Here is a 27,458-nt window from a genome sequence, read left to right as displayed (position 1 = left end):
CTTTATAATGTGGGTGCTTCAGAGCCTTATATTTAAAAAAAAATAAAAATAAAAAAATGCCAGCCATCAAGTGGAGGGAAATTGGAATCTTAAATAGAGGCCTCATATTACCTGAGTGTTCTTGGCAGCATGTGGGGGAGAGAGGCACATACTGTGTATTTCCTTGCATCACACATAGTAGAGTAGTCTGTGTTAGCTGATCTTTAAATGAAGGATCAGAATAAATTTTAGGACTGTGGTTTTGGTGCAGTGTGCTTTACTCCAGCATGAATGAGCTGCACAGCTTAAAGACATGAATAGCTAACTTGAGACTATATCCCTGCATTTTTGACCTGAGCTGTTAAAATACATTTTTGAATATGTTGATATTAAAATAACTTATCTTGCATGTTAGCAATTTACATTATAAATATAAATTTGTTAGTCTCAGCAGAGGTCAATGGCTGAATGGGGCAATGATGCTAAACTCAGACCTCTGTCCTATAAATGGTCCTTCCAGGATAACACAAAGGCACACGGCTGAGTCAGTGAGGAGAACTTATCTAACTACTGCCCTTACTGTATCTATTCTGTGGATCAACATAGGGTGCCAGGGCTGTCAGCACCTTTCACCCATATAAAATTAACTAAAGGCAGAAGAACGTAGCATCAGTCATCCAATGTGTTGTAGATGCTTTACAATAAAACACTAACATGTAAAATATAACCAAGTGAACACATGCTGTAATAGTCTTGCATCAGAGGCTCTCTCAGTATGTTGCAAATTTATTTTTGTTTCAGTTTATGAAACAGATGAAGAGTTGCCCATCCCAAGCTTTTGGGCACCCTTTTCAAGACTTAAAATTTACAATAATCTGTATGTCACTTTGAGGAGCTTATCTCTACTTCTTGTTGTCCATACAATAGTAATTAGATCTGGCCAAATCTTAATTATGCTATATCAGTTAGTTAATAACTCCTTCCAACTCTCATCCTGTTCTGTCCCCAAATGTTGGAGAAAAAAAGGTGAGTTTTGAGGTGTGTCCAGCACTTAAGTAAATCTGGACTCCTCTGGGCCAAGATAGAAAGAAATGAGTTCCAGAATCTTTAGAGAGCAAACTCCTGGAAATGTCGGGTCACTTTGGTTCCACTTTTCAGTCCTCGTAGGTACTTCATCCTGTCATCCCAAATGGCTCTTCACCCGGAATACCGTTCTGACTTGGAGGCTCTTCAGGCTGAGAACGGAGGGTCTGTGCTGATCCTGGACAAGTGCACAAATCTGTCAGAGGGAGTTCCTTCTGTTCGTAAACGTTGCCACAAGAACCAGGTCTTTGATTACCCTCAAGTGCTTCAGGTAAGGCTGTTAAACCTGCATAGCCCCATACACCCAATGATGCTTAGCTTAGCAAAGAGTTTTTGTTTAGTTTAGATAGCATGCTTCCTTAATTTTCAGTTAAATTGCTGGAAGAATTTGAAAATGAAAAGTCTATTACATTAAACAGTGTTGTATCCTAAAAGTAAATTATATTCTAATTTACAGTTATCCTCATTGAACTCGAAGGACCAAAAGTGTGTTATGAACTTGAAGGGATATACAGGGATTAAGGGGTATGCAGTTTAGTGTTTGAAAAACAATTCCATACAGTGCCCTGTGTACCCATGACAAACTGAGCTAGAAGATTTAACAGCATGCAGCTATGGAAACATCTAGGTGAAATGTGTTTGATGGCCTTGGCCCAACTTCCAGAGGGCTTTTGATGTGTCAATGAAGATAAAACCAGATAAGCTTTCTCAGACTCCTGTGTCTTCTGGCAAGCCCCCAGTACAGAGTAGAAGTAATTTAACATGCAGTGTGGTGAAGCCAGCTATACCTTTGGCCAGTTGGGGAATATTCCTCTGCACTCCATCTCTGGCCACCAGCATGTAATCCATCATTGAACTTCAACAAATTATGATAAATTTGTTTTTCTGCAGTGCATTTGTTGTTTTTCCTCCATTTCTGTTACATTTTGTAGGAAAGATGTTTAAAATTCCAAGTGGAGGAGGGTGAGAGGAAGGGAAGGGTTGTTCTGAGTTGTAAACCTTCATCCAGAAAAATAATGATTTCTCTTCACTTTGCTTCTTTAATGAAGACTGTATCGTTCAAGGATAGCAGGCGAGGGAATAGATATATATAATTTTTAACTCGAGAGCTGGCACATGCAGAGATTGTTAAAATACTTTCCCTTGCAGAGCCCTGCATCTCCCTTTGGAATGTCTGGCTGATAACAGCAATGATACAAGGAGATATATTTATAGTAACTTTTGTCTAGACAGGAAAAATGGTTATCTGGGCAGATGAGCATGTGTGTCCACATCTGGGGCTCTTTTCTTATTCCCCCAGACCTACTCAGAGTCTTCCACCTGCTGCCCTGTGATCTATCGAGTAGGTGTTTAAAATGCGTTTTGCTCCTTTTTCCTCCATCCTCCCCAAAGCAGTCTGAGATTTGATCCCAGCACATCCTTTCCTGTACTCTCTTTACTGTTGCTTTTATTAAACAGACTCCTGGACTGCTGGGTTGCTAATGCATCCTGTTTTGCAATCTTCTCTTGGCTGAGCTTTTAGAACTGCTCATCAGTGTTCTGATATGAACGTAGGTTTCACAGCTTTGTTGGGAAGCAAATGAGGGGACAGCCAAGACTTTTAATTCCTAGTTATCATATTTAACTGCCCCCTTCAGAAAGCAAACTGGATGCTCTGAATAGATAGTCTCCTATGAATATTGTACCATCGTACAATGCACTGGTGACACCTCATCTGGAATACTGTGTGCATTTCTGGTCACCCATGTTCAAGAAAGATGACTTCAAACTGGAACAGGTGCAGAGAAGGGCTACTAGGATCACAGAGGAATGGAGAACCTACCTTACAAGAGGAGTCTTAAGGAGCTTGGTTCGTTCAGCCTAACAAAATGGAGGCAAAAGGGAGATCTGATTGTACTCTATAAATACAAGAGTGGGATGAACACCAGGGAGGGAGAGGAGTTACTGAAGTTAAGGGTCAATGTTGACACAAGAACAAATGGATATAAGCTGGCAACCAACAAGTTCAGGCTCGAAATTAGACAAAGGTTTCTAACCATCAGAAGAGTGAAGTTCTGGACCAGCCTTCCAAGGTGAGTTGTGGGAGCAAAAAACACTTGCTTCAAGACTGCGCTTGATAAGTTTATGGAGGGGATGGTATGATGAAGTTGCTTACAGTGGCTCATGGCCCATCCACGACAACTGTTAGCAAATATCTCCAATGGGAGAGATGTGACACTAGATGGAAAAAGCTCTGAATTAATACAAAGAATTCTTTCCTGTGTGTCTGGTGGGTGGGTCTTGCCCACATGCTTATGGTCTAACTGATTGGCATATTTGGTGTTGGAAAAGAATTTTCCCCTAGGTCAGATTGACAGAGACCCTGGGTTTTTTGCCTTCCTCTGCAATGTGGGGCACAGGTCACTTGCTGGTTTGAATTAGAGTAAGTGGTGGATTCTCGGAACTTGAAGGCTTTAGTCAAGATTTGAGGACTTCAGTAGCTCAGCCCGAGGTTATGAGCCTATTACAGGAGTGGATGAATGAGGTTCTGTGTCCTGTGATGTACAAGAGGCCAGACTAGATGATCATAATGGTTTCTTCTGACCTTAAAGTCTATATGCCTCCTCACATACTGTGTTCCTTCTCTTTTCTTGGGCCCTTGGATAATAGATTCACTAGATCATTTCTTAATTAATAAATCTATAAACAACTTGCATCCGAAGAAGTATTCACCCACGAAAGCTCATGCTGCAAAACGTCTGTTAGTCTATAAGGTGCCACAGGATTCTTTGCTGCTTCTACAGAACCAGACTAACACGGCTACCCCTCTGATACTTAAACAATTTTGAGTGACTTTTTTTGGTGCTGGAGAAAGGCTCCAGGCTGACAGCCCTAGGGAACAAAGTCCCGTTAGTGCAGTACTAATACATCAGCAGCAGCGGAAGCTTCACCAATGCTGACTAGCCAGTGTACCTCATCCCTGCCCTGCAAAGGCCACCTGTAAAGTGAAAGAATATTTCAGCCTTAATGTCCTACTTGGTTCTCAATTTATCTGCTTTTGTTGCCAACCAAGTTGTCAATTAATGCCAATAGCAATGGTGTTTTCTATGGATACTGTCTTCTGGAAACTGGATAGTAAGCAGAAAACTCTTTGTACATAGGCCATAGAACAGACATCAGATAGTAACTTACTAACATCCTGAGCTAGCTTTGAACCAATGACCTAGAGGTGAAAAATCTTTGACCACTGCAGTCCCTGGACCAGTTCCCTAACATTTAACAAACATCAGTTATTTTTGAACAGCGTTATATAGTACTTTTTTTTTTTTCTAATGCATATATCAACACAGGGAAAATTGTTTCTCAGAGTGTTTCCACTGACATTCCAGAGCATTTATATGTTGTGGAATAATCATGATTAAGTCTTCAATTTTTTCATGGATATTTTTAGTAAAAGTCAGGGACAGGTCACGGGGAATAAACAAAAGTTCACTGAAGCTGTGACCTGTCCCTGACTTTTACTAAAAACATCCCTGACAAAATGGGGAGGGAGGAGGGTTCAGCAACCTGCCCTGCTGCATGCAGTGGCTGGGAGTTGTGGCTCCCCGTCCCTACCCAGTGGCTGGGAGCTGTGGGGGGATCCCCCACTGCCTTGAAGGCCTGGTGGGAGGGGGAACCACTGCCCATGGCAGCTGGGCTGCTGCGGGAGGGTCCCCTGCTGCTGGCGGTGGCTGGGCTGCTGCAGTGCCCCAATATCATGGAGGTCTCTGAAAGTCATGGATTCTGTAATTTCTGCAACCTCCATGACATAATCATAGCCTTAATCATGATCATAGTCAGCCATTAAGATGTTAGATTTGTAAAGGGTTTGGCATTCTTTTGTCTTTCCTGAGGGATTAAACGTCTGACATGGGATCACTAAAACACAAGATGGAAAAGCCCTGTTAGTTCATCCTGTCCTCATTTTTTACTTTACACCCAGTGGCCAGTGCAGAATAAAGTTGCACATTATTTTGGGTCTGATGATAACTCAGAACATGATGATGGCAGAGAGCAAACTTGAGTGATGTTTTCCTTTAACGTCTGTGTTCAGAGGGGAATTAATATATAAATTATAGGGATGTAATGTTTGTTCCTTTTTTCATCTTTGTTTGTGGTTGCTATTCACTGACAGGAAGCCACATTCTGCATCGTTCTGCGTGGTGCTCGCCTGGGACAAGCTGTGCTAAGTGATGTACTTCAGGGCGGCTGTGTCCCTATTGTTATTGCTGACTCCTATGTTTTGCCTTTCTCTGAAGTTCTGGACTGGAAGAGGTTCGTACTTACTGGTTTTCACCCTCCATACCTGTGTAAGTTATGCATGCCACTTGAAACCTCACAACCTAGAAGTGAAGGAACAGAATATGCAGGGGGCTGCATTGAGAATGCTGACAACAGGGCAGTTGAAGTCCACACTATGGATGCATCCAAGCATAGGAAATAATGGAGCAGGAAAATGAGAGGGGACAAAGGAGGGCGGTGAGCAGCACAGACTGTCCAATTCTTGGGATTGGATTTCCTGTCTCTTGCACCTCAGGATATTCATCTATAGAACAAAAATTATTGGCCTTTTCACACTTGTATTTGCACTCAAGCTGTTTAAATTTACTTCTAGTAGTTTACACCTCCCAAACCCCTGTGAAGGAAAGAAGTATCCCCATTATACAGGTGTGAGTGACTGAGTCACGGCGGAGATTTTGTATGCACGCAAAATGCCCATTTTGTGTACATACAAGTGTATGTACTTAACACTTTTTCCCTATATGATTTATTCAGAATTACACCAAGTCACTGACAGAGCTGGAATTAGAACACAGGAAATTCTTGGCTCCCGGTCCATACTTAATTCATTAGACCACACTCCTCTGTGTAGCCACTTGCAGCTGCTCTTCTGCAAATGCACCCCACAGAGTTTTTGGGCATTTCCCTTAGGTTGAGTAGCTGGGGTCATGGAGAAATTCCCCAATGGTCTAGTATTGAATAATTAATTGCATTACAGGGGCTTATGCCTTCCTCTGAAACCTCTAGAGCATAGTACGTTATGATACCAGTTTAGATGGACTATTGGTATGTTCTCATGTGGCATTTTTATACTTTTTTTCCCCTCACTGTTTTGCATTTAGAGCCTCTGTTGTGATACCTGAAGAAAAGATGCCTGAAATGTACAGCATTCTGCAAAGCATTCCTCAGCGGCAGATTGAGGAGATGCAGAGACAGGTAAAGTAGCCTGAATATAGCGTTTAAGTCTATACATGAGTTCATGTGTGTCCACTGTTTGTGTATGTGTCTGAAGTGTGGTTGGGAGTACAAGCATTCTGCATTTTCTCATTTTATTAAAGTTCAGTTCATTCAGCTCGCTGATTTTTTGCACTAAAAATACAATAACTGACATTTATATAATGCTCAGAATACTTAAATACTGAATATGCAAAGATAATTTTATCCATTTCTGGCCCAACTAAAATCTGCTGAAGAGCAGCTGTTTAACAGTACTACAGTGTAGTTTAGGTCAGGAATTTAAGAACACTGCATATGATTGCAATTGTAGAAGAACACTTGAGTACGCAGAATTCAGTTACCCACACTGGAATTTCTCTGGCATGTTATGTTAACATCCATGCTCTTGTGAAAGATGTTATGGGATCTTCAGTGCCCACAATGGTCAGGGTCTCCCGAGCATGGACTGCGTAAATACTGTGAAAAGTAAAACTGAGGTCCAGACCACCTGTTCATTAAAGATCCCATGGTACTTTCCACAAGAGCAGGGGTGCTTACCCCAGTAGCTGGCCAAATTCCACTGTAAGTAATTTCATTTTACTCTCTCCTCCGTTTCTCAACGCACAATGATGATCAAATTCCTGCAGAGTTCAATTTTATTTCCCTGCTCTTGCAAGTTAAGACAAATTTCTGATAAAACCACAGTGCAAATTTGTAGCTTCCTGCTCAACCATAGCTAAATTAATTGAAGTGAGAGATTAATGAATTCTGCTGACCCTACTTATGTCCAGATCTATAAATATACTTTGAAATCTTTGGCTGAAAGGTGGTAGTTAAATACAAAATGCTTTATGTACGTTAATTACACAAGCTCATCCCTGTAAGATAGATGTTATACCTGTTTTACAAGGGGAAAACAGAGTCATAGAGAGGTTGAGACTTATATAAGGTCATGGAATTAGTTGAGTGGAGCCAGGAATATAATCAAGGAGTATTGACTCAGTTCCCAGTTCAGTCCGATAGATGATACTGCCTGTTTGCTACAGATTGTTAGTGTCCATAATACCAGATACTTGCTCTGACCTGAGTATTTTCATGCAGGTGTTTGTGTCAGTGGCTCAGCTGAGCAGATCAGTACAATTATTGGCTGTAGGCAGATTGTGGTAAAGTGGCTGAGCATCTTGGAGGCATAGGGAAAGAAGGATATTTACATTTCACAGATACTTTTATTTAAAGTATTTCTGTCACTCTTGTCATTGAGTGCCTCACAGTTACTGATGTAGTCTTACACCACCACTGTGGGTAGAGAAGTACTGTTATCCCTCTTTTACAGATGGAGAACTAAGGGACTTGTTTAAAGTCATATACGATTTCAGTGGCAGAGAAGGAATTATACACAGGCCTCTGGAGTCCCAAGTTATAACCTTAGCCATGAGGCCATCCTTCCTCCCTGATGATACTTGTAAATATCAAGGAGAGGGAGAAAAGGTTTAAGTGGTCCAAGAGGTATAAGTAGGAGTACGGAGATGAAATTCAGAAATAGGAAATTTAATATAAATATCAGAAAATATTCCTTATGGTGAGATTTGTAATATGTGGAATAGTTTTTTCCAAGTAATAAAAGTCCCATTGTTCAGCTCACTTGTAATTACACAGTGCTGGAAGCTATACTATATGTAGGGCCTTCCTAAATTCACGGCCGTGAAAAATGTGTCATGGACCATGAAATAAGCCCTCCCCCGTGAAATCTAGCTATTGGAGGAGAGAGGGAGAAGGAGGGGCAGGGCTGCGGGCACTCAAGCTGGGGGGCCCCTACTGTTCCCCAGGCTCCAGCTGCTAGTCCCCTGGCTGGGGAGACACAGGACTTCCTCTTCCCCTACACAGTTGCTCTCGGGGGGAGATGAGACCCATCTCCTGGTACATCCGCCTGCTGCAGGAAGCTCCACAGCTGGGCACACAGAAGTGAGGGTGACAATCCTGCAACGCCCCCCTCCCCCAACCCTCTTTTGGGTCAGGACCCCCACAATTACAACATTGAAATTTCAGATATAAACTTCTGAAAATGTGAAATTGACTAATTTTCAAATCCCGTGGCCATGAAATTGACCAGAATGGACGTGAATTTGATAGGGCCCTAACTATATGGATCCATTCTGCGTGTGCTGGTGCAAAGAATAGACTAGATAATTTAATCTTCCATTTCCTTCATGTCTAATTTCTATGACTAGTTTAACTTTCTTTGTATGCGGAACAGAAGCCTTTGCAAGTGTCACAGCAGCCAGCAGAGGTTTCCATTCCCTTTATTCACCCCACTCCAGTTAACTACTATGGTTGTGTTATCTTTAGGTCAACTGCCAGAGATGTGCACATATTCACAACTCTAATAGGTGCTAAAAACAGCACCTATTAGAATTGTGAATATATACACATGCCCCTATATACGTATGAAGTCTTTGCCAGGTGCTTTGAATTAAAATATATTTTTAAAAAAGCTCCTAAGAACAGTGTTTCTCAAACTGGGGTCGCCACTTGTATGCTATCTCCAATTTTCTCCTTTCCCTACACAAGTTCTGGGTACTAAAATGCATAAGGGTTGTGGTGAATATGCAGTATTTTACATTGGCAGCTCAGACATTCTAAGGCAGTTTCTCTCAAACTGGGGTCGCTGCTTGTGTAGGGAGAGCCCTGGCAGGCCAGGCTGGTTTGTTTAGCTGCCGTGTCCGCAGGTCCAGCCAATCGTGGCTCCCTTTGGCTGCGGCTTGCTGCTCCGGGCCAATGGGAGCTGCTGGAAGCGGCACGGGCCAAAGGACTTACTGGACGCCGCTTCCAGCAGTTCCCATTGGCCTGGAGCAATTTTCTCCTTCCTCACCAAGTCAAGTTAGTGTTTGGTTGGAGAGGATCAGTGGCATTTGATGTGGAGTTTTCTGGCATATAAATGGTCTGCACTAGCCATTGTTGTAAATTCCAGAGTATCACTGACCATTTTAGAGCTTCTCTTATTCCTCATTCACACCAAACTACTCATACACTTTGATTCTTTTTCACATGTGGTGAATATTCTTGTGCATATTAGCTGGTGAAAATTCTGGAATAAAACTGCAGCAAGGTCTGTCAACAGGCTCTCTGCTCACCTTCCTCTTGTCTTCTGAGGCTGGCTCTGTCTGCTGCAGGCTGAGGACACATGCACAGATTATCCATTCATTTAACACTTTATCAGCCTTATTTATTGCTGGATTCCCAGTGCTAAGCATCTGTCAAGTCCTCTCTGTGATACCTGGTCTTGTGATATTTCCAGGACAGATATTCAGAAAATTATATCTAACATCTGATATGACACTGAATAGCAAAATAAAGGATTGATTCACAAAGTAAATCATCATGTCTCACAGCTGTCTGCATTCAGCTGTTCTCTGTTTCACAATGGGGCAATATATTTAGTTGGCCCTTGACATAGAGGTTAAAAATATACTTACCTTCTTCTGATGGGAATTATTCTGGAAAAAAAAAATCCTGGAACTTCTTGTCTAGTTGGAAGGTCCTCCTGCAACATCCAGGTGTCAGCACCTTCAAACTCTCATCTTCTACTCTTTGCTGTTTGACTCCTTAAATTATATTTAGCATTTGTATGGCACTGTGCATGCATTAATTAATAAATGAAGATTAATCACAATTCAAGATTGCAGGGGCTGGTGAGGGAAAGGAGAGTTTCAGAGTGTGATTGAGTCTTTGAGGTGTCAGGTGCTAAGAGATTCAAAGGCACAGTCAACTTGTGGGTAACATCTCAGCCCTGCTGCTTTAGTAGCACTGTAGCAGGGTGGACCTCTGCTCCTGCCCTGGAGGGGTTAAAAACAGCCCTGGGAATGGGCTGTGGCTGGAGAAAGCAGCCTTTAGGCTGGGGCAAGAAGCCTGGGCTGATTGGGGAAAGTAGGCTCAGCTGTGGCCATGCTCCAATCAGGCCCAGCTGGCCCCTATAAGAGGCTGTGAGCCAGAAGCCAAGACAGTCTCTCTCTAGCTATAGAGGGAGATGGGCCTGGCTGCAGGGAGCTGGATACAAGGTACCTGAGTGGAGCAGGGCTGGGGAAAGGCAGAGGAGCTGGGGAGCTCCAGCCTGGAAAGCCTCAGGCTGCAGACTAGCATTGGACTAATAGGTACTGGGGGTTGCAGAGGGCAGCCCAGGGGTAGGCCAAGGCAGCAGGTCCAAACCCTGCTTGCCAGTGATGAGTAGGCTGATACTGCAGTCTGCCCCAGGGCGTGGGGCTAGACAATGACTGGCAGTAGCCATATACTGAGGCAAGGTGGGGATAGAGGGTGGGGATTCCCCAGGGAGGGGAGACCCTGAGAGAAAGGGGTTACTGCCAGGGGGCAGCATCCCATGTAAAAGGGCACCGGGTCCAGGGAAGGGCATGGGGGCCAGAGGACAGGTGGATCAGCAGCCTGCAGAGGGCGCTCCAGAGCTGAATCGAGCTAATTCCCAGAAGACACCAGCAGGAGGTGCCGCAGGGGTGAGTTGGCCAGTCTACAAGCACTTTGCCTGAGCTGGACCCTGACTAATAAGTATTTGTAGATGCCCCTCTGTAGATAAACTGAGGAGCTTGTTTATACTTTTTCCAGCTGAGAATTAAACCTCTTTCCCCATTGCTTTCCACTGTGATGTGTGGCAGTGTTTGCTAGTATCTATCTGCTTAGCTGCTGTCTCTTATGTAATGGTTACAGAATGCTTTTCTAATCTGTACTCTGCTTGTTCGGGGGCATTATTTCCCTACATTCTGTCTTTGCACTGTTTCAGAGGATTATTTGTCATTGTTTTAGGTAAGTTACTTTGCTCAACAGTATTTAACAATGTATGCCCTTTTTTCTTCTCCTACTATTTATTGCTTCACTTCTGAATAGGGTGACCAGATGTCCCGATTTTATATGGACAGTCGCGAATTTTGAGTCTCTTATATAGGCTCCTATTACCCTCCACCCCCTGTCCCGATTTTTCACATTTGCTGTCTGGTCACCCTACTTCTGAAGAATAACCACACTTTCTTCACTATCTTTTGATGCTCATGTCTGTGAGGATGTGGCTCTGACCTGAAAGAGACTGACTGTAGCTAGCCTTAAGTGTCATTTATCACTTGTGAAACCTGTGGCCAGATTCCTGGTTAAAATTGGAGTATTTAGTAGCTGAAACAGTGGAGTGGAATCATGACTATCCTCTATTCCAATTCTGCCTCTTACACCCTAAAGCACTTTGACTGTGTTTAAACTGAGGCACAAAGAATGGAACTTGTCCAGTAGTAAAATGGGTATAACAATGTGTTGAGGCTTATTAATGCTTATAAAGTAGTTTGAAATCATTGGATTAAAGTTGCTATGGAAATGATTGAATATTGTGCTCTTGAATCTACATATTTTCATACCAGCAGATAAGAGCTAGGATTCTTTTTAACTCCTTTCCTCCATCACCCACAACTTTCATAAAATTCCACATATGGAGGTGATATCATGTGATAAAATGAATTTATCATTCACCTTTGAATGGCTCCTCTGCCCTGTCCACTAATCTATTTCCTCCATAGCTAATTTTAACATTTCAAATAGGTTGATTGTTTTAAAGTGAAGGCAATCCCACAAAATGCCCTCCTTCACCCCTTGTGTTGACTTAAAAAAAAAAAAATTACACCTACCCCAGGCTCAGAATGAGCAATTTTTATGTGTACGTACACCCCCCCCCCCCAGCTTCCCAGTGCATTCCCACCACATTTGCTTCTAGGCCTGGAAGGGCCTGAGATATTGGACCTTAGAAGTGTGCCGTAAAGGTGCGGGACTCACCCGGCGGCGCCTCCTGCTGGTTGTCCCAGGGAATTAGTTCACCAGCCCTCTGGAGTGCCCTCTGTCGGCCAGTGATTCGCTATCCCTGCTGGCTCCCATGTCCCTTCCAGGACCCCAGTGCCCCTCTAACTGGGTGTTGCCCCCCTGGCAGTATCTCCACAGTTCTGGGTTTCCTGCTCCCTGGGGAACCCTCCCCCATCTCCACTTTGCATCAGTCTTGGCTACCGCCCAGTCTCCATCTAGCCCCAGTTCACTGGGGCAGACTGCAGTATAAGCCACTCATCACAGGCAAAGGGGTTTGGACCTGCTGCCTCTGGCTACCCGTGGGCTGCCCCTGCAACCCAGTACCTAATAGGCCTTACCAGGCCTGCAGCCTGGGGCTTTCGTAGCTGGAGCTCCCTGGCTTCCTTGGCCTTCTCCCCAGCCCTGCACCACTCCAGATACCTGGTTAACCTACCTGCAGCCAGGCCCTTCCCTTTCTGAATGCAGAAAGAGACTGTTGAGCTCCTGGCTCCCAGCCTCTTATATAGGGCCAGTTGAGGCCTGATTGGGGCGTAGCCCAGCTGCGGCTGCTTCCCCAGTCAGCCTAGTAGCTGCTTTCCCTGCCACAGCCCTCTCCCAGGGCTGTTTTAAGCCCTTCAGGACAGAAGCGCGGTAGGCACACCGCTACATGTGCCATTTTGTGGTTTTGTTAAAAAAAAGTTTTTGGATGTTTTAATGGTATTCCTGAGCTCTGTACAGTTGGTAACTTAGGTGCCAGACATTACAGGTAGAGAAATACAAAGAAAACAACGTCATAAAACATTTAGAAACTAACATTTTAAAAATATTCCTGTGAAATATCTGGCTCATACAGAATACATATTGCTGTAGTGTTGTGTCTCTCTTTGGGGGTGACCTGAATAACACACATTGGCTTTTTTTATAAATAAGACAGCTATCATGATCTCATGCTGATAAAACCACACCATCGTGTAAAACATACACTATTAGATGCATGCACACATGATGAAGGAGCACTCCAGTTGTGCTAAATTCTAAACTATCTGTATGTACTGTGCCAGTATAAAGCACTTGCTCCTCAGATGCAGAAATCTTTGCCCTTAATGGGAAAACACTGGAATTGAGTCATAGGCAAATAAAATTTTAAATACTATCTTCTCCATTTGTTAGCAGCTCTCTGTACAGCATCTTTCTGTGATTAACTCAGTGGAGTTCATATATCAAGAGTACATTTTTTTTCATCAATTTGATATAGATTAAAAATCTCTTTGACAATAAGACTGTTGAAGGAAGTTGTTTGAGTTTAATTTTTCAAATTTTCTTGCTCGAATTACTTTGCCAAGCATCTGATGAGAAATCAAGAAAGCCATTAAATAGAAATGTCTTAAATTTACAGCACACAAGAGCTTGTAAATAAACTTTCTTTTTTAGGTTTGGGCTGGGAGAAAATAGTTTGGTCGCTATGAGGATTAAATCATTGCTAGCATGAGGAGGATAACATACGGACACATTTAGCCCTTGTGGTGTTTTTCCAGGGCTGACGTGACTTGGCTTTTGTGATTTCAATCCAACTTCATTTTGCATAGCTGCTTTACCAGGACAGTATATGGTATAAATCAGGAAAAAGAGGCAGCAGTATTTAGTGGTTTGAGCAGGACTAAAAATCAGGAAACCTGAGTTGTATTCAATCTCCCTGCACTGCCACTGATTTGCTATGAAACCTTTGCTTTTTTTGGTTCTGGCCAGCAAAATGTTTTGCCATCAGAGCCCCCAGCCCACCCAAACTCTGCATCCTGTGCCCCTCCCCAAAATTGAATCTTCATGTTCACACCCCACTCTGCATTGTTGTGAAAACATTTACAGCCATATAACCAGTGGTGAGCTGGAGCCTGTTTGCACCGGTTTGCGGGAACCGGTTGTTAAATTTAGAAACCAGTTTAGAACCGGTTGTTCTACTCTAAATTTAACAACCGGTAAGTTGAAGTGACCCAGGAGCATAGCTGGGGGGAGTGGGTGCTCCCCCTGAGCACATTATCCAAAAGTGGCGCCTTAAGTGCCAAACCCGTGGGTGCTCTAGCTCCCCGCCTCGACCCCCCCGGCCCCAGCTCACCTCCGCTCTGCCTCCGCCTCCCTGGGTCTGAGCACGAAGCCACCGCTTGCTTCTCAGCCCTCCCAGGCTTACTGCGCGAACAGCTGATTCGCGGGAAGCAGGGGGGCTGCGAGCTTGGCTTGACCCGGTGCTCCAGGTGCTGCACAGCGGTGGCGTGGCTCGGTTCCAGCCAAGCGGTGCAGCTGTAGCGCCGTCAGCCACCTCCTGTCCCCTTACCGCGCTGCCTGGGAGTGGGGTGGGGTGGGGGTTGGATAGAGGGCAGGGGAGTTCGGGGGGGGTTGGGGGGGTGGATAGGGGTTGGGGCAGTCAGAGGGCGGGGAACAGGGGGGTTGAATGGGGGCAAGGGTCCCGGGGGAGCAGTCAGGAAGGTGGGGGGGTTGGATGGGGCGGTGGGAGGCAGTCAGGGGCAGGAGTTCCAGGGGCGGTCAGGGGACAGGGAGAAGGGGTGGTTGGATGGGGCAGGGATCCCTGGGGGGCGGTGTCAAGGAATGCGGGAGGTTGGATGGGGCAGGAGTCCTGGGGGGCGTGGGCGGGCAACGACCCCCTTGTGGGGTGAGGAGGGAACCAGTTGTTAAGATTTTTGGCAGCTCTTCACTGCATATAACTGATAGGTAAGCTCAGAAAACAGGAACTCTCCCCTCTGTTCAGAGACTCTCTCTCTCTCTCTCTCTCTCTAAGGGTAGGTCCATACTTACCGCGCGGTTCGACGCGGTGAGTTCGACTTCTCGGAGTTCGAACTATCGCGTCTAATCAAGATGCGATAGTTCGAACTCCCCACGCGCTCCGGTCAACTCCGGAACTCCACCACCGCGAACGGCGGTGGCGGAGTCGACCTTGGAGCCGCGGAGTTCGACCCCGCCGCGTCTGGACGGGTAAGTCAGTCGAACTAAGGTAGTTCGACTTCAGCTATGCTAGTTGCGTAGCTGAAGTCGCGTACCTTAGTTCAACCCCCCCCCCCAGTGTAGGCCAGGCCTAAGTGTGTGTGTGTGTATGTATATCTATCTATCTATCTATCTATCTATCTATCATAAATCCCAACTCATTGCCTCAAATCCAGTAAACACAGATAAATTCATTACTATCTAGGACTGGAATTTAAGGATAACCTTCAAGGTGGGGGAGAGGGGAGTGCTGGGGGGGGGGTCGGGAGGTTTGTTTTCCCCCCCCTACTTTGTTTTTTACACACACACACAGGGGAGCATCCCTGTTTTCTAAGCTTAGCTTTCTTATTTTTACAGAAATCAGTACAGTAGGACACTCTTTTATCTAAGCCTCCATTATCCAGCTCTCCATATTTACTGAATCACCAGCTGCCCGGGGTTCAGAGCGGCTGGAGCTCGGGCTGGGGCTGTCAGTGGTCCCACTGTCAGTCCGAGCCTCAGCCATGGCTGGAGCTTTTGCTGTCAGCCCGAGCCAGGGCAGCTAGGCCTGCCAGCCTAAGCTCGGCAACCCATTCTCTGATTTATCCAGAGTTTTGGTCACCTAACCTGGCCCCAGTCCCAATTAGATTGGATAATCGGCGTTCCACTCTAACAGACTGGCCACCTAAAAAAGCCACCAGCCTGCTGAGGTGGTGAGATTGAGACAAAGTGTGTGTGAAACACATGCACTTCTGGGACTGCCCTCATGTCTGTTGTTCTGTGTTGTTACCATCCTGCTATCTGTGAAGCTCCCTAGTGAGCATCTTCCTTGAGCCATCCTTCCCTCACCTTGAGATCTTTATGGAGTCTGTAACATTGGTGGTAATGCCTACAGGCAGTTTCTGAACTGTACTGTGGACAGCATCCATTGTTCTACTTTCACTTCCCCTGCGCCACACGTCAACAACAACATTGTGGCAGAATATTGAGGAAGGGAGGGAAGGACAAGGAGTGGATGTGGTGGGAGTATGGTATGGCAGAGAGGAAGAGTGGAGGGTGAGAGATGAAGGTGAGGGAGAAAGATTGAAGTAGGGGGATGGAGAGGAGCAGAATGAAGAAAAAGGAAAGGAAAACACAACACCTCCATGGCTACTGCTAAAACCATCCCTTATGAAACCTCCTCCCCCAGGGCAAATCTGTTTTTCACTTTGTAATTTGTAGGGTAAACAGACTTCCAGAGTCTTTCTGATTTTTGGTCTGCAGATTCGTTTAGCAGAGTATTGTATGTCTTGAAAATTTATGTTCTACTGATATCATAAATCCCAACTCATTGCCTCAAATCCAGTAAACACAGATAAATTCATTACTATCTAGGACTGGAATTTAAGGATAACCTTCAAGGTGGGGGAGAGGGGAGTGCTGGGGGGGTCGGGAGGTTTGGTTCCCCCCCCCGCTTTGTTTTTTTACATTAGAAATTAAGGCATTGTCTACTCTGATGATGATCTTATGATGACAAGAGTGAAGAAGCTAAAAGTTGATGCAACTGAGGAAAGGGATTTTTTTAAGTTATACTTTTTAAATGTGTTTTAACACTTATTTAAATTCAGTGACTAATGAGCACACTAGAAAGAGAATGTCTTTGTTAAAGGTACAACACCCTTACCCCTTCAGCTAATATATGAACACATGCTACACCCCCTTCAAAACTCTGTAAGAGATCCACTTGGAGAGCTAGAGAAGACCAGACTTGAGAATTGTGTTTTTGCCCTGAGGCAAAAAGAGTCAAAAACCTCAAACATAACCCCACAACTTTTCAGGCCTTTTTTTATGCTCTGTTTAAAAAAACAAAACAAAACAAAAAAAGACACAAGCCCAATTTTTAAAAGACATTGCAAGTCATTTTAGAGTGAGTTTTCAGTGTTGGATTGGGAGGTGAGATTCCCAGAACAAATAATGTCTGAGCAATACCATTGTAGTTTTTCTAGCTCATATCCCCCATGCCTCAAGCTCTCCAGGTCACGCGGAACTGAAGACACTAACATATGCATAAATCAGTGACTTATTTTAGTGTCATGTTAAAACATGAGTGGCTAGTGTCTCTGACCCCTTCCCCCTCCTATTTAATGTGCTTCTTTGACTCTTCTCTTTAAAGAGGACTTTGTGGAGTAATTTCAGCCCTTATCAGTTTGCTGACAGCTATATGAGCCTTTCTGCTGGCTCCAGGCAGTGAGTGCAGGCATGTGAAACTTCTCATTTTTGCACTGAAATGGTCCTGGACAAAGTTTAACCAAATTGATTGTATGGATTTTTTTGCAGGGTGAGGCACATATAGGAAGTAGAATTGTTAGCTGTAATTGGTTGATACTGAGAAAAGTATCTATTTCCAGCCAAACTTAATTTCAATATTTGGACACTCATAGAGGGAGGAATGAGGAAGAGCGAGCTTCAATAGGGCTGTTTTTTTATCTTGTCATTTGAAATGTAGTTCCAGGATATATTGGCTCTGCCATTTGTAGAGAGCAGCAGGGCAGCTCTTAAGGGTGCTTGGTTTGGTCTTAGAAGCTTTTTAAAAAAAAAATTGACTTCCAGCTGTATATCTTGCCTTGATGGAGAGCAACTTCTGTCTCAGCGCTCTTTAGAATCATCGTTATTGAATATAAAAACTTTCATTCATCTGACATTTGTAGAATTTTAGGGAGTGTGATTAGAGAGGCTAACCCTGTTTTAATCCTCCCAGAGTGCTTCTATGGAACCCTGGGCTCTCCATAAATGTCAGGCATGGACAGTTTGCCATCTTATCAGATGCACTGGAGTTAGCTCCAGCCCCCCTCTCCCTCTTGGGAAAGGTCTGTGCAGCAGACAGCAAGGGAAAGGAAAAACGATTACCTGGCTTACCGCCAGGAGCACTAGGGGAGTTACAGAATCCTTGACATTCACTGATCAGAATTTTTTTGTCACTTGAAAAGAGCACACTCAACCTAGATTCTTCCTATTCCTACTCCCATCTTTGCCTTCCAAAAAGGAGCAAATTGTCTGCATATTACCTATGGCGCAGAACAATCTCCATGCTATGGGATAGTTGAGAAGTCCCTGAGAGCAGTAAGCACACCACTCAATGATTTTATGGATCAGAGCTAAGTGTTGTTAGAATTGGAGCCAGGCAAAAAAATTTTGATGAATAGGGTTTAGCTGAAAAATGCAATTTTGGTCAACTCAGAACTATTTGTGAACTTGACATGAATTAAATAAATAGTGTGGGCCAAACATTTTTTTGCGTGCAGGGGAGGAGGTAGACTCATATAGGATGGTACCACACTCTCTTTAACTCCTAGCCCAGTGGTCAGGGCACTCATCTAGGATGTGAAAGACCAAGGTTTAGCTCTCCCCTCTGCTTCATGTTAAGCCAGGATTTCAGTTTGGGTTTCCCACCTGCCAAGAGACTTCCCTAATCACTGGGCTATGGGGTACTCTAGGACAGCTCTTGAGCTCAGTCTCTCCTCTTGAAGATGTTCCACTTTGCATGAAGTACTTGAATCATCGCTGGGTGGGACTAAAGATTATAAGAACTGTTTTGCAAATCTGGTCCTTTAAATATGCCTGGAAACAAAATGTTTCTGGTCGAACAGAATGTTTTGTGAATTAAAAAAAACAGTTGTTTGCCCAGCTCTAATTAGAATCTGTGTTTTCGACCTCTAAATGACGGGGTTAGACATGAGCTTTAAGAGAGTAATTATGCTAATTTAAGTCAACCGTTCCACTTTAAACTAGTGAAAATGCTGCTGTGAATTTGGATATCTTACGATCAAACCTTGGAAGGTTGCTGTATGCCAATTCCTAGTCAAGGGATATCTTGGGTATACAACAGTTAAATGCAGATTATCTAAACCTGAAAGCTCAGGATTTCTTCTGAGAATATTTTGCACTGTTTGACTGAAACAGCTAGTTGCAGACTAACAGTGTTTATGATCACCTGGTCCTGGTGCTCAACCCAGTTTCCACTCTGCTTCCCCATTTCTGTTATCTGGCCTTTACCACAGTTCTCTTGCCCAAATCCACAGCCTGCCTACTAATTGAGACCATTGTAAAATTAGTGTTTACCTATACAATAAAAACATTGCATTTTTATAGCACTTTCTATTCAAGGATCGTAAAGGCAGTTAATTAAATCATTCAGAGCTGCTATGAGGTAGGTATGATACCCATTTATATACCGTATAAATGTGTAAGGCGCACACAAATAATTTACTTACATAAGGTCAGACTGGTAGTCTAATAGAACCTGGGAGTCCTGACTGAGTTTTCTGCTTTAACCACTAGATCATGTTTCCTTATACAATAAGAATGTTTGATTTTAAATTACAAAGTTTTTAGGTGCCCTGTAGTGGCACTCAATCTGCTGCTGGATAGTTTTCATATATGTTTGTTACCTTGTTGGCTTGTTGGATAGCAGTTGTGCAAATCAGCCTTTTGGATACATTTTCTTGAATGCCACATGGCTCTTTCAGGGGTGGAATAGCCAGCAGTTGAGCAGCTACCACAACATAAATCACAGAGCAAGTGGAAATAGTGCAGCTGTTGTGAACTAACTCCTAGTGTTGACACAACTCTTTGGAACCTGTTCCATCTCCTGCCTGATGTAACTGTAAGAGGTCATGTGCACCCCCCAGCTGTCAATCAGTGCTAGGAATGCATTGTCGTGCCCTTAGATTCTGAAACAGCCATGAAGGTCTTTCTCTTGTTCTACCTTTTTTAGCTGCTAATTTTGAACATCCTTTAGACATGGAAACATAACTTGGATGTGTCATTAAAAATGCTTTATTTAAGTCACACTTTCATTTCTAGAGATGTTCAGAAATAGTAGTTAACAGAAGAGCTGCATGTTCCATTGAACTAATAATGGGATAAGAGGCCTTGCTTCTAGAATGGAGTTTTGAATATGGTCCAGGCAGAAAGAAATGCTTTCAGTAACTACCTCCAGCTACTTTCTTGCTGGACAAGTTTGTATATCACATGGCACCATCACATTTGGCAGTAATTGACCCCTTGGTTCTCAGCCTCAGTAGAGAGGCAAAAGACTGATTGGGCCATGGAGGATGAAGTACTTTTGCACCCTGAGAGATGGTTTCATTTGCTTAAGGTATGGGGGAAACTGGGTAAAGAATTTCAGACTCCAAGGCTGTCACTCCAGTGGCTTTCACCAACACAGATGTCACTAAAAATGTGTGTTGTAGGCGGAGCTGGTAGCAATACCCATGGCTGTTTAACACCTTCCAGTGTGTGTGTTTATACAAATATATCAGAGGGGTAGCCGTGTTAGTCTGGTTCTGTAGAAGCAGCAAAGAGTCCTGTGGCACCTTATAGACTAACAGACGTTTTGCAGCATGAGCTTTCGTGGGTGAATACCCACTTCTTCGGATGCAAGCAGTCATCTGAAGAATGACTTGCATCCGAAGAAGTGGGTATTCACCCACGAAAGCTCATGCTGCAAAACGTCTGTTAGTCTATAAGGTGCCACAGGACTCTTTGCTGCTTATACAAATATAAAAATCCATATTTCACAGTTGTTAGAAAAGAATAAGCAAAGGGGATAAATATGCCTTGTGGAATATGGCTTGCGCTCCGAAATAGGAGTGTGCTGGTTTTTTGCAAGTTAGAACATTGCAGTAACTTGACATAATTTTTTTTCATTATTACAAAATGCTGGTCTTTCATGTGTGTGATTGGCACTGGGCTTGTTTTGTGTTTAACCTCTTCAATCAAGGGAATTGAAACTTCCATTTTCCTGGCATTAGTATGGCAGTCATGGGAAATCTCAAACAAGATGGATCTCATTGCAGCAGTTGACACAAGTTGTGCTTTTATTTATTTATTTTTGATGTTGGATACTGATTAAAAGTTTCCAAGCATCTTTTAGCCATGTTATAAAGATAGCCAGCAGAGAGCTGGGCAGCTGCTGACCAGGGGAGATGCTAGCGGACACTGGACAAGATCACAGTGGGAAGCATCGGTGTGTGTAACTCAGAAAGCTGGGAAAGGTGTAAACAGATCCTCAATTTAGCTGCAGAGTGGGCTCTGCAAACACTGTTTTATTGGCCAGTGGCTCCTGCTTTACTAACCTCTAACCTTTACAATACTCAGAGGTGCTGCCCACCCGCCGGCCTTGCCTTTGAACCACTCTTGGCTCCTGCCACCTCAAAGGCTTGCAGTCAGATTCCTGTGTTTTGCTTGGGACCTCACCTCTCAGCTGGATGCCTGCAACAGAGAAAACTGATCTACCTTTAGAACATAGACCTATTTGAAGGCGATACCCCTGAGACTTGAAACCTATTGCTTTGTGTTTCAGGAGCTGTCCATCACTTTTCAAGAAATGTGGCTGAACCTCCCCTTCCCTTTCACTGGGTAGTCATATAACATTTGAATGTTCCTGCAATTGTATACACATGACTGATGTTTGTTCTTCTCTTGGCTGTTCTGGCCTTTGTAGCAGAAATCTAGATTGTCATAATTTTGGTTTGTGTAGTTAATGGAGAGGGAGTGTTCAAAGCAGAAACTAATCTTATGTAGTTATAGTCAAAATGAGTCTGTTTAAAATGGCATTGTATAGGTTTATATCTATCCTTTCTCAATGATTGCCTATTCAACTAAAAGGATCAGTCACCATTGCAAACTCCATCTGCAATCTAAAAAATCAAGCTGGGTTCCCCTCTGCCTCTTACACCTTCACCAATGTATCTGACAAATATGATTATCCATAATGCAGAATAGAGTCCAGCTAGCTGTCCTGTAGTTGCATTGGCTCTACGGTGTCTACAAAAGTAAACACTTGTTTGCTGTAAATTAGGAATATGTAAGGTGAAAACCCAACAGGAGCAAAGATGTTCAGAAAATAGGTTTGTTTCTGCGTACATACTCTTCAGAGTATAAGTGCACTTTAACCATTTTTTCCCTTTACAGCATTTAGTTTTGTTCTTCCCTGGGGGCCCTCCTGCATATTTTGGCCCCATTCCCCTCAACCAGAAAGCTCTATGTTTTTGGGTCCTTTACTGGCTCTGTGACTGGAACACATTTATGCTGCTGATCTGGGACAGAGATGCTAAGTTTGTCAGTCAGCCTTACCAGCAGTCTCTGACTCAGGAGCAGAGAGGAGAGTTGGGTTTCAACATGCTAGTCCATGCATTACTCACAGCAGAATGTTTGTAATGGGGGAATCACAGAAGATCCAACTTGTGCAGGATTCCCCCCACACTCCGTTCTTCTCTTCTGTCCTGCATGCCCCCATTCCCAAGACTAGTCTGACATCCCCAGGATGGGAGACACTGTCTTAAATCCTAGTATGTTGGCAGTATATTAGGGATGAAGATACTCTTGGATTTAAAGGCTACAAAATACAGCTGTCTCATGGGCCAACATGGAAACCCTTCTTCCTGTCAAATAGTAGTTTTGCGTGTAGTGTAGTTACAGCTGGATTTTGAGCAAAGTGATGCTATTGTGAACTAGCAAAAGTGAGATGAAAACTTAAGAACAAAACAAATGTGATACTGGAAAGACTTGGTAAAGCTAATCTTTAAAAGAGACCTTGCAATAGTGCATCATTTTGGTATCTGAGTGTCAAATGCCTGCATTGCAGTAATTATACCTTGTCTCACATTTTGGCTGTGATAGTTCACAAGGACCCAAGAAAAATCATAGAGCAAGAAATTTTAAAGTGAAGGGAATTAATATCTTGCTAGCACTAACATTTCTCTTTAACCTCAGCTCCAGGAGTCAGCATTTGTGATGTCAGGAGTTTACAGCAATAAAACTGAGAACTCCTAGAAGTCTACTCCCAGGCGACTAGTATCTGGAGGGTCAGACTAGCATTTTGAACCTTGACCTCTCCATCTCTGAGCATTGACAACTACCAAAAAAAGTGGCAGTTGTAAAGATTTGGTTTCCTCTCTTTATTCTGTTCCTAAAGAGGCCAAATATACTTGTTTAACCCATGATTAAGATGACTGCAGTATAGATTGAAAGCAGATATTGGATTAGATTATTAAATACGTTGAGATAATTTTATCAGGTCAAATTCAAATGAAACTGTGCCTAATATTAGTACCAACCCTCCCTCCCCCCTGTATTGATTCACCTTATAAAAATATCTGGGTTAGAATGTCCCTGGTCCTCACCTGAATCTGCTCAATGCTTGTGACGTTTCTTTGCCAGTATTTCAGATGGATTTAGGTTGTAGGGGTGACAAGAAGGGCCATAGATTATTTTACATCTGCTCTTACCCTGTGATATACATTGTTATAACCAGCATTTCTGATGCCTAAGGCATGAAACCAAACAAGTACATTTGTGACTAATGAAGGACAGTTGAGAAGTAGGACACTATTGATGTATATTTGTGTCCTGTTCAGCCTATACAAGCTGCTTGAAATAAAGGATTTTTACCTCCATAGGCCTCTCATGTGGTTAGGTAAAGTTAAATAAATGCAATCTACTTGTGGCTTTGTGAAGTCCTAGGACTTATGCAGTTCAGCACAATTGGGAAATGGGAGGAGGAGTAGATGAGTGAATAGAAATAATGTTAAAATATTACGTTTAATAAAATGCAATAGTTACCTAATACATTTTCTCACATTTATGTGATATTTCTACAAGTCACTCTTCTCCTCCATTCACTCTTCACTGGTTTATCAGAAACCCAAAATAGGTTGTTATAGTTTGGTCCTTATTTCGGGTGATGTGGCACCAAATGATTTTTTTTTTTAAATCAAAGTACAACTCCCCCTTTTTAAACACTCACTCACTGTAGAAATCTTGTCTCTACAGTACCTGTATAATAGCCCTGAGAAATAGATCCCTCTTGGAAACTAGCCACACTACAACCTGCTTTGCTCAACTTTGAAAGACACTTCTTCATATTTTATAGAAGATTAACTTAAATATTTTAAAAGGTTTTTTGGTCAGGAAATACAGCATGAGTTTACTAATACTCCATTTATTTAATAGGTTTAATATTAACACTCCTATGCATGGGAAGAGGCTTTAACTTTTTGCTTTCAGCGCAAATTTTCAAAAGTAACTTAATTTTGGATGCCTCAGTTTTTGGGTAACCAAACTAAGACACCTGAAAGGGGCCTGATTTTCAGGCAGTGTTGAGCTACCTGCTAAGTCAGCCAAAACTGGCTAATCACTTTTGAACATTTAGCCTACATTCTTTTCTTTTTCATACAAATTCTATTTCTTTCACTGGGAAAATCAATGGGATGTAAATTCATAAGTGTCTAAGGGTATGTCTACACTATGAAGTTAGGTCGAATTTCTAGAAGTCAATTTTTTAGAAATCGATTTTATACAGTTGATTGTGTGTGTCCTCACTTAAGACCATTAACTCGGCGGAGTGCGTCCACAGTACCGAGGCTAGCGTTGACTTCTGGAGCATTGCATTGTGGGTAGCTATCCCATACTTCCCGCAGTCTCCGCCGCCCATTGGAATTCTGGGTTGAGCTCCCAATGCCTGATGGGGCAAAAACATTGTCGCTGGTGGTTCTGGGTAAATGTCGTCAGTGCCCTCCTCCCCCCCGCTCGTGAAAGCAATGGCAATAAATCTTTTTAATTTTCTAATTATTAATCTAATAATAATTACTAAAATCATTTCTCACCTTTTTTCCTCGGTTACCCGTGCAGACAACATAACCACAGCAAGCATGGAGCCCACTCAGTTCACCGTCACCGTATGTCTCCTGGGTGCTGCCAGATGTGGTACTGCATTGCTACACAGTAGCAGCTCCTTGCCTTTTGGCAGCAGACAGTGCATTACGACTGGTAGCCGTCGTCGTATTCTCCTGGGTGCTCTTTTAGCCGACCTCGGTGAGGTCGGCTGGGGGCGCCTGGACATAAATGGGAGACCATGATGGCTAGCAGTCGTACTGCACCGTCTTCTAGTGAGCAGCCAGGAGACGGCGATGGCTAGCAATCGTACTGCACCATCTGCTGCCAGCCTAAGATGTATAAGAGAGATGGAGTGGATCAAAACAATCTAGAGACCAGATTTGTTTTGTATTCATTTGCTCCCTCCTCCTTCCCTCCCTCTGTGAATAGTGGGGGGAGGGATAGCTCAGTGGTTTGAGCATTGGCCTGCTAAACCCAAGGTTGTGAGTTCAATCCTTGAGGGGGCCATTCTGTGTGACAACCCTGTAAGCCATGTCGTTAGTCACCCCTCGCTCCATCAGAGCAACAGCAGACAATCGTTTCGTGCCTTTTTTCAGTGCAGACACCATAGCACGGCAAGCCTGGAGCCCGCTCAGATCACCGCCGCAATTATGAGCACTGTAAACACCACACACGTTATTCTGCAGTATATGCAGAACCAGAACCTGCAAAAGCAAAACCAGGCGAGGAGGCGACGGCAGCGCGGTGACCAGAGTGATTATGTCCATATCTATGTCCTTGACTTCTCGGAAAGTATGGGCCCTGGCAATGTGCACATCATGGTGTTAATGGGGCAGGTTCATGCTGCGGAACACTGCTTCTGGGCCCGGGAAACAAGCACAGACTGGTGGGATCGCATAGTGTTGCAGGTCTGGGACGATTCCCAGTGTTTCTCCTTGATGAACCCCTCTACCCCTCCTTGGTTCACTCTACTTCCCTGTAAGCTAACCACCCTCCCCTCCCCCCTTCGATCACCGCTTGCAGAGGCAATAAAGTCATTGTTGCTTCACATTCATGCTTTCTTTATTAATTCATCACACAAATAGAGGGATCGCTGCCAAGGTAGCCCGGGAGGGGTGGCGGAGGAGGGAAGGACAAGGTCACACTGCACTTTAAAACTTATTGAATGCCTGCTTTCTGTTGCTTGGGCAGTCGTCTGGGGTGGAGTGGTTGGGTGCCTGGAGGGCCCCCCACCGCGTTCTTCGGCGTCTGGGTGAGGAGGCTATGGAACTTGGGGCAGAGGGAAATTGGTTACACAGGGCCTGTTGCTGCGGTCTGTGCTCAAGCTGCCTTTCCTGAACCTCAGCCATACGCCAGAGCATATTAGTTTGTTCCTCCAGTAGCCTCAGCGATGCCTCTTGCCTTCTGTCACCAAGCTGACGCCACCTATCATCTTCAGCCCGCCACCTATCCTCACGTTCATGTTGTGCTTTTCTGGACTCTGATATTGTCTGCCTCCACACATTCTGCTTGGCTCTTTCAGTGTGGGAGGACTCCATGAGTTCAGAGAACATTTCATTGCCAGTGCATTTTTTTTCGCCTTCTAATCTTCCCAGAGGCTAGCGAAGGAGAAAATAGTGTGAGCATTGAAACATTTGCAGCTGGTGGAGGGGGAAAAAAAGGGAGAGTGGTAGTTAAAAAGACACGTTAGAGAACAATGGGTAGACTCTTTCACGGTAAATCTTGCTGTTAACATTACATAGCACATGTGCTTTCGGTACAAGGTTGCATTTTTCCTCTTGTTGAGGTACGCCGGTTTGGTGTGAGAGATCTTTCACACAGGACTGGGCAACAGAATTTGGCTTGCAGGCTCCCAGGGTAAGAGACAGTCTTTTGGCTTCTTTAACCTTCATAACATGTGGGAATGGTTTCAAACAGCAGCGCCCTCATTTCCCATACCAAGCAGCCATTGGGTTGGCCATTTTAAAATGGGTTGGCCATTTAAAAGGAGGAGGGGCTGCAGTTTTCGGGTTAATGTGCAGCACAAACCCAATTAACCCCCCCCCCCCCAATTCTCTGGGATGATCACTTCACCCCTCCCTCCACTGTATGGCTAACAGTGGGGAACATTTCTGTTCAGCCACAGGCAAACAGCCCAGCAGGAACGGGCACCTCTGAATGTCCCCTTAATAAAATCACCCTATTTCAACCAGGTGTCCAGGAATTATATCACTCTCCTGAGGATAACACAGAGAGATAAAGAACAGATGCTGTTTGAATGCCAGCAAACACTGGGACCATACACTGCCATGCTTTGTTATGCAATGATTCCAGACTACGTGCTACTGGCCTGGCGTGGTAAAGTGTCCTACCATGGAGGACGGAATAAGGCTGCCTGCCCCAGAAACCTTTTGCAAAGGCTTTGGGAGTACATCCAGGAAAGCTTTATGGAGATGTCCCTGGAGGATTTCCGCTCCAGCCCTAGACACGTTAACAGACTTTTCCAGTAGCTGTACTGGCTGCGAATGCCAGGGCAAATTAATCATTAAACACGCTTGCTTTTAAATCATGTTTTGTATTTACAAAGGTACACTCACCAGAGGTCCCTTCTCTGCCTGACGGGTCTGGGAGGCAGCCTTGGGTGAGTTTGGGGGGTCCTGACTCCACGTCCAGGGTGAGAAACAGTTCCTGGCTGTTGGGGAAACTGGTTTCTCCGCTTCCTTGCTGTGAGCGAT

The 27,458-nt window shown here is 44.0% G+C and overlaps 1 protein-coding gene across 5 annotated transcripts in view; it reads left to right on the top strand.

Moving 5' to 3' along the window:
- The window catches only part of EXT2 (exostosin glycosyltransferase 2), a 111,993-nt gene that overhangs the window by 13,846 nt on the left and 70,689 nt on the right, over positions 1-27,458 (top strand). For all 5 annotated transcript variants that reach the window (XM_039537284.1, XM_039537285.1, XM_039537280.1 and 2 more), the window contains 3 exons: positions 1,138-1,333; positions 5,216-5,355; positions 6,204-6,297. In XM_039537284.1, the coding sequence (XP_039393218.1) occupies positions 1,138-1,333; positions 5,216-5,355; positions 6,204-6,297 (430 nt within the window). The remainder of the gene's footprint in view (positions 1-1,137; positions 1,334-5,215; positions 5,356-6,203; positions 6,298-27,458) is intronic.

Source organism: Mauremys reevesii, linkage group 4 (genome assembly GCF_016161935.1).
Source record: "Mauremys reevesii isolate NIE-2019 linkage group 4, ASM1616193v1, whole genome shotgun sequence".
In the NCBI taxonomy this organism is placed as follows: domain Eukaryota; kingdom Metazoa; phylum Chordata; order Testudines; family Geoemydidae; genus Mauremys; species Mauremys reevesii.
The sequence above is the reverse complement of the archived record's forward strand: the minus strand, read 5'-3'. Positions and strand labels throughout refer to the sequence as shown.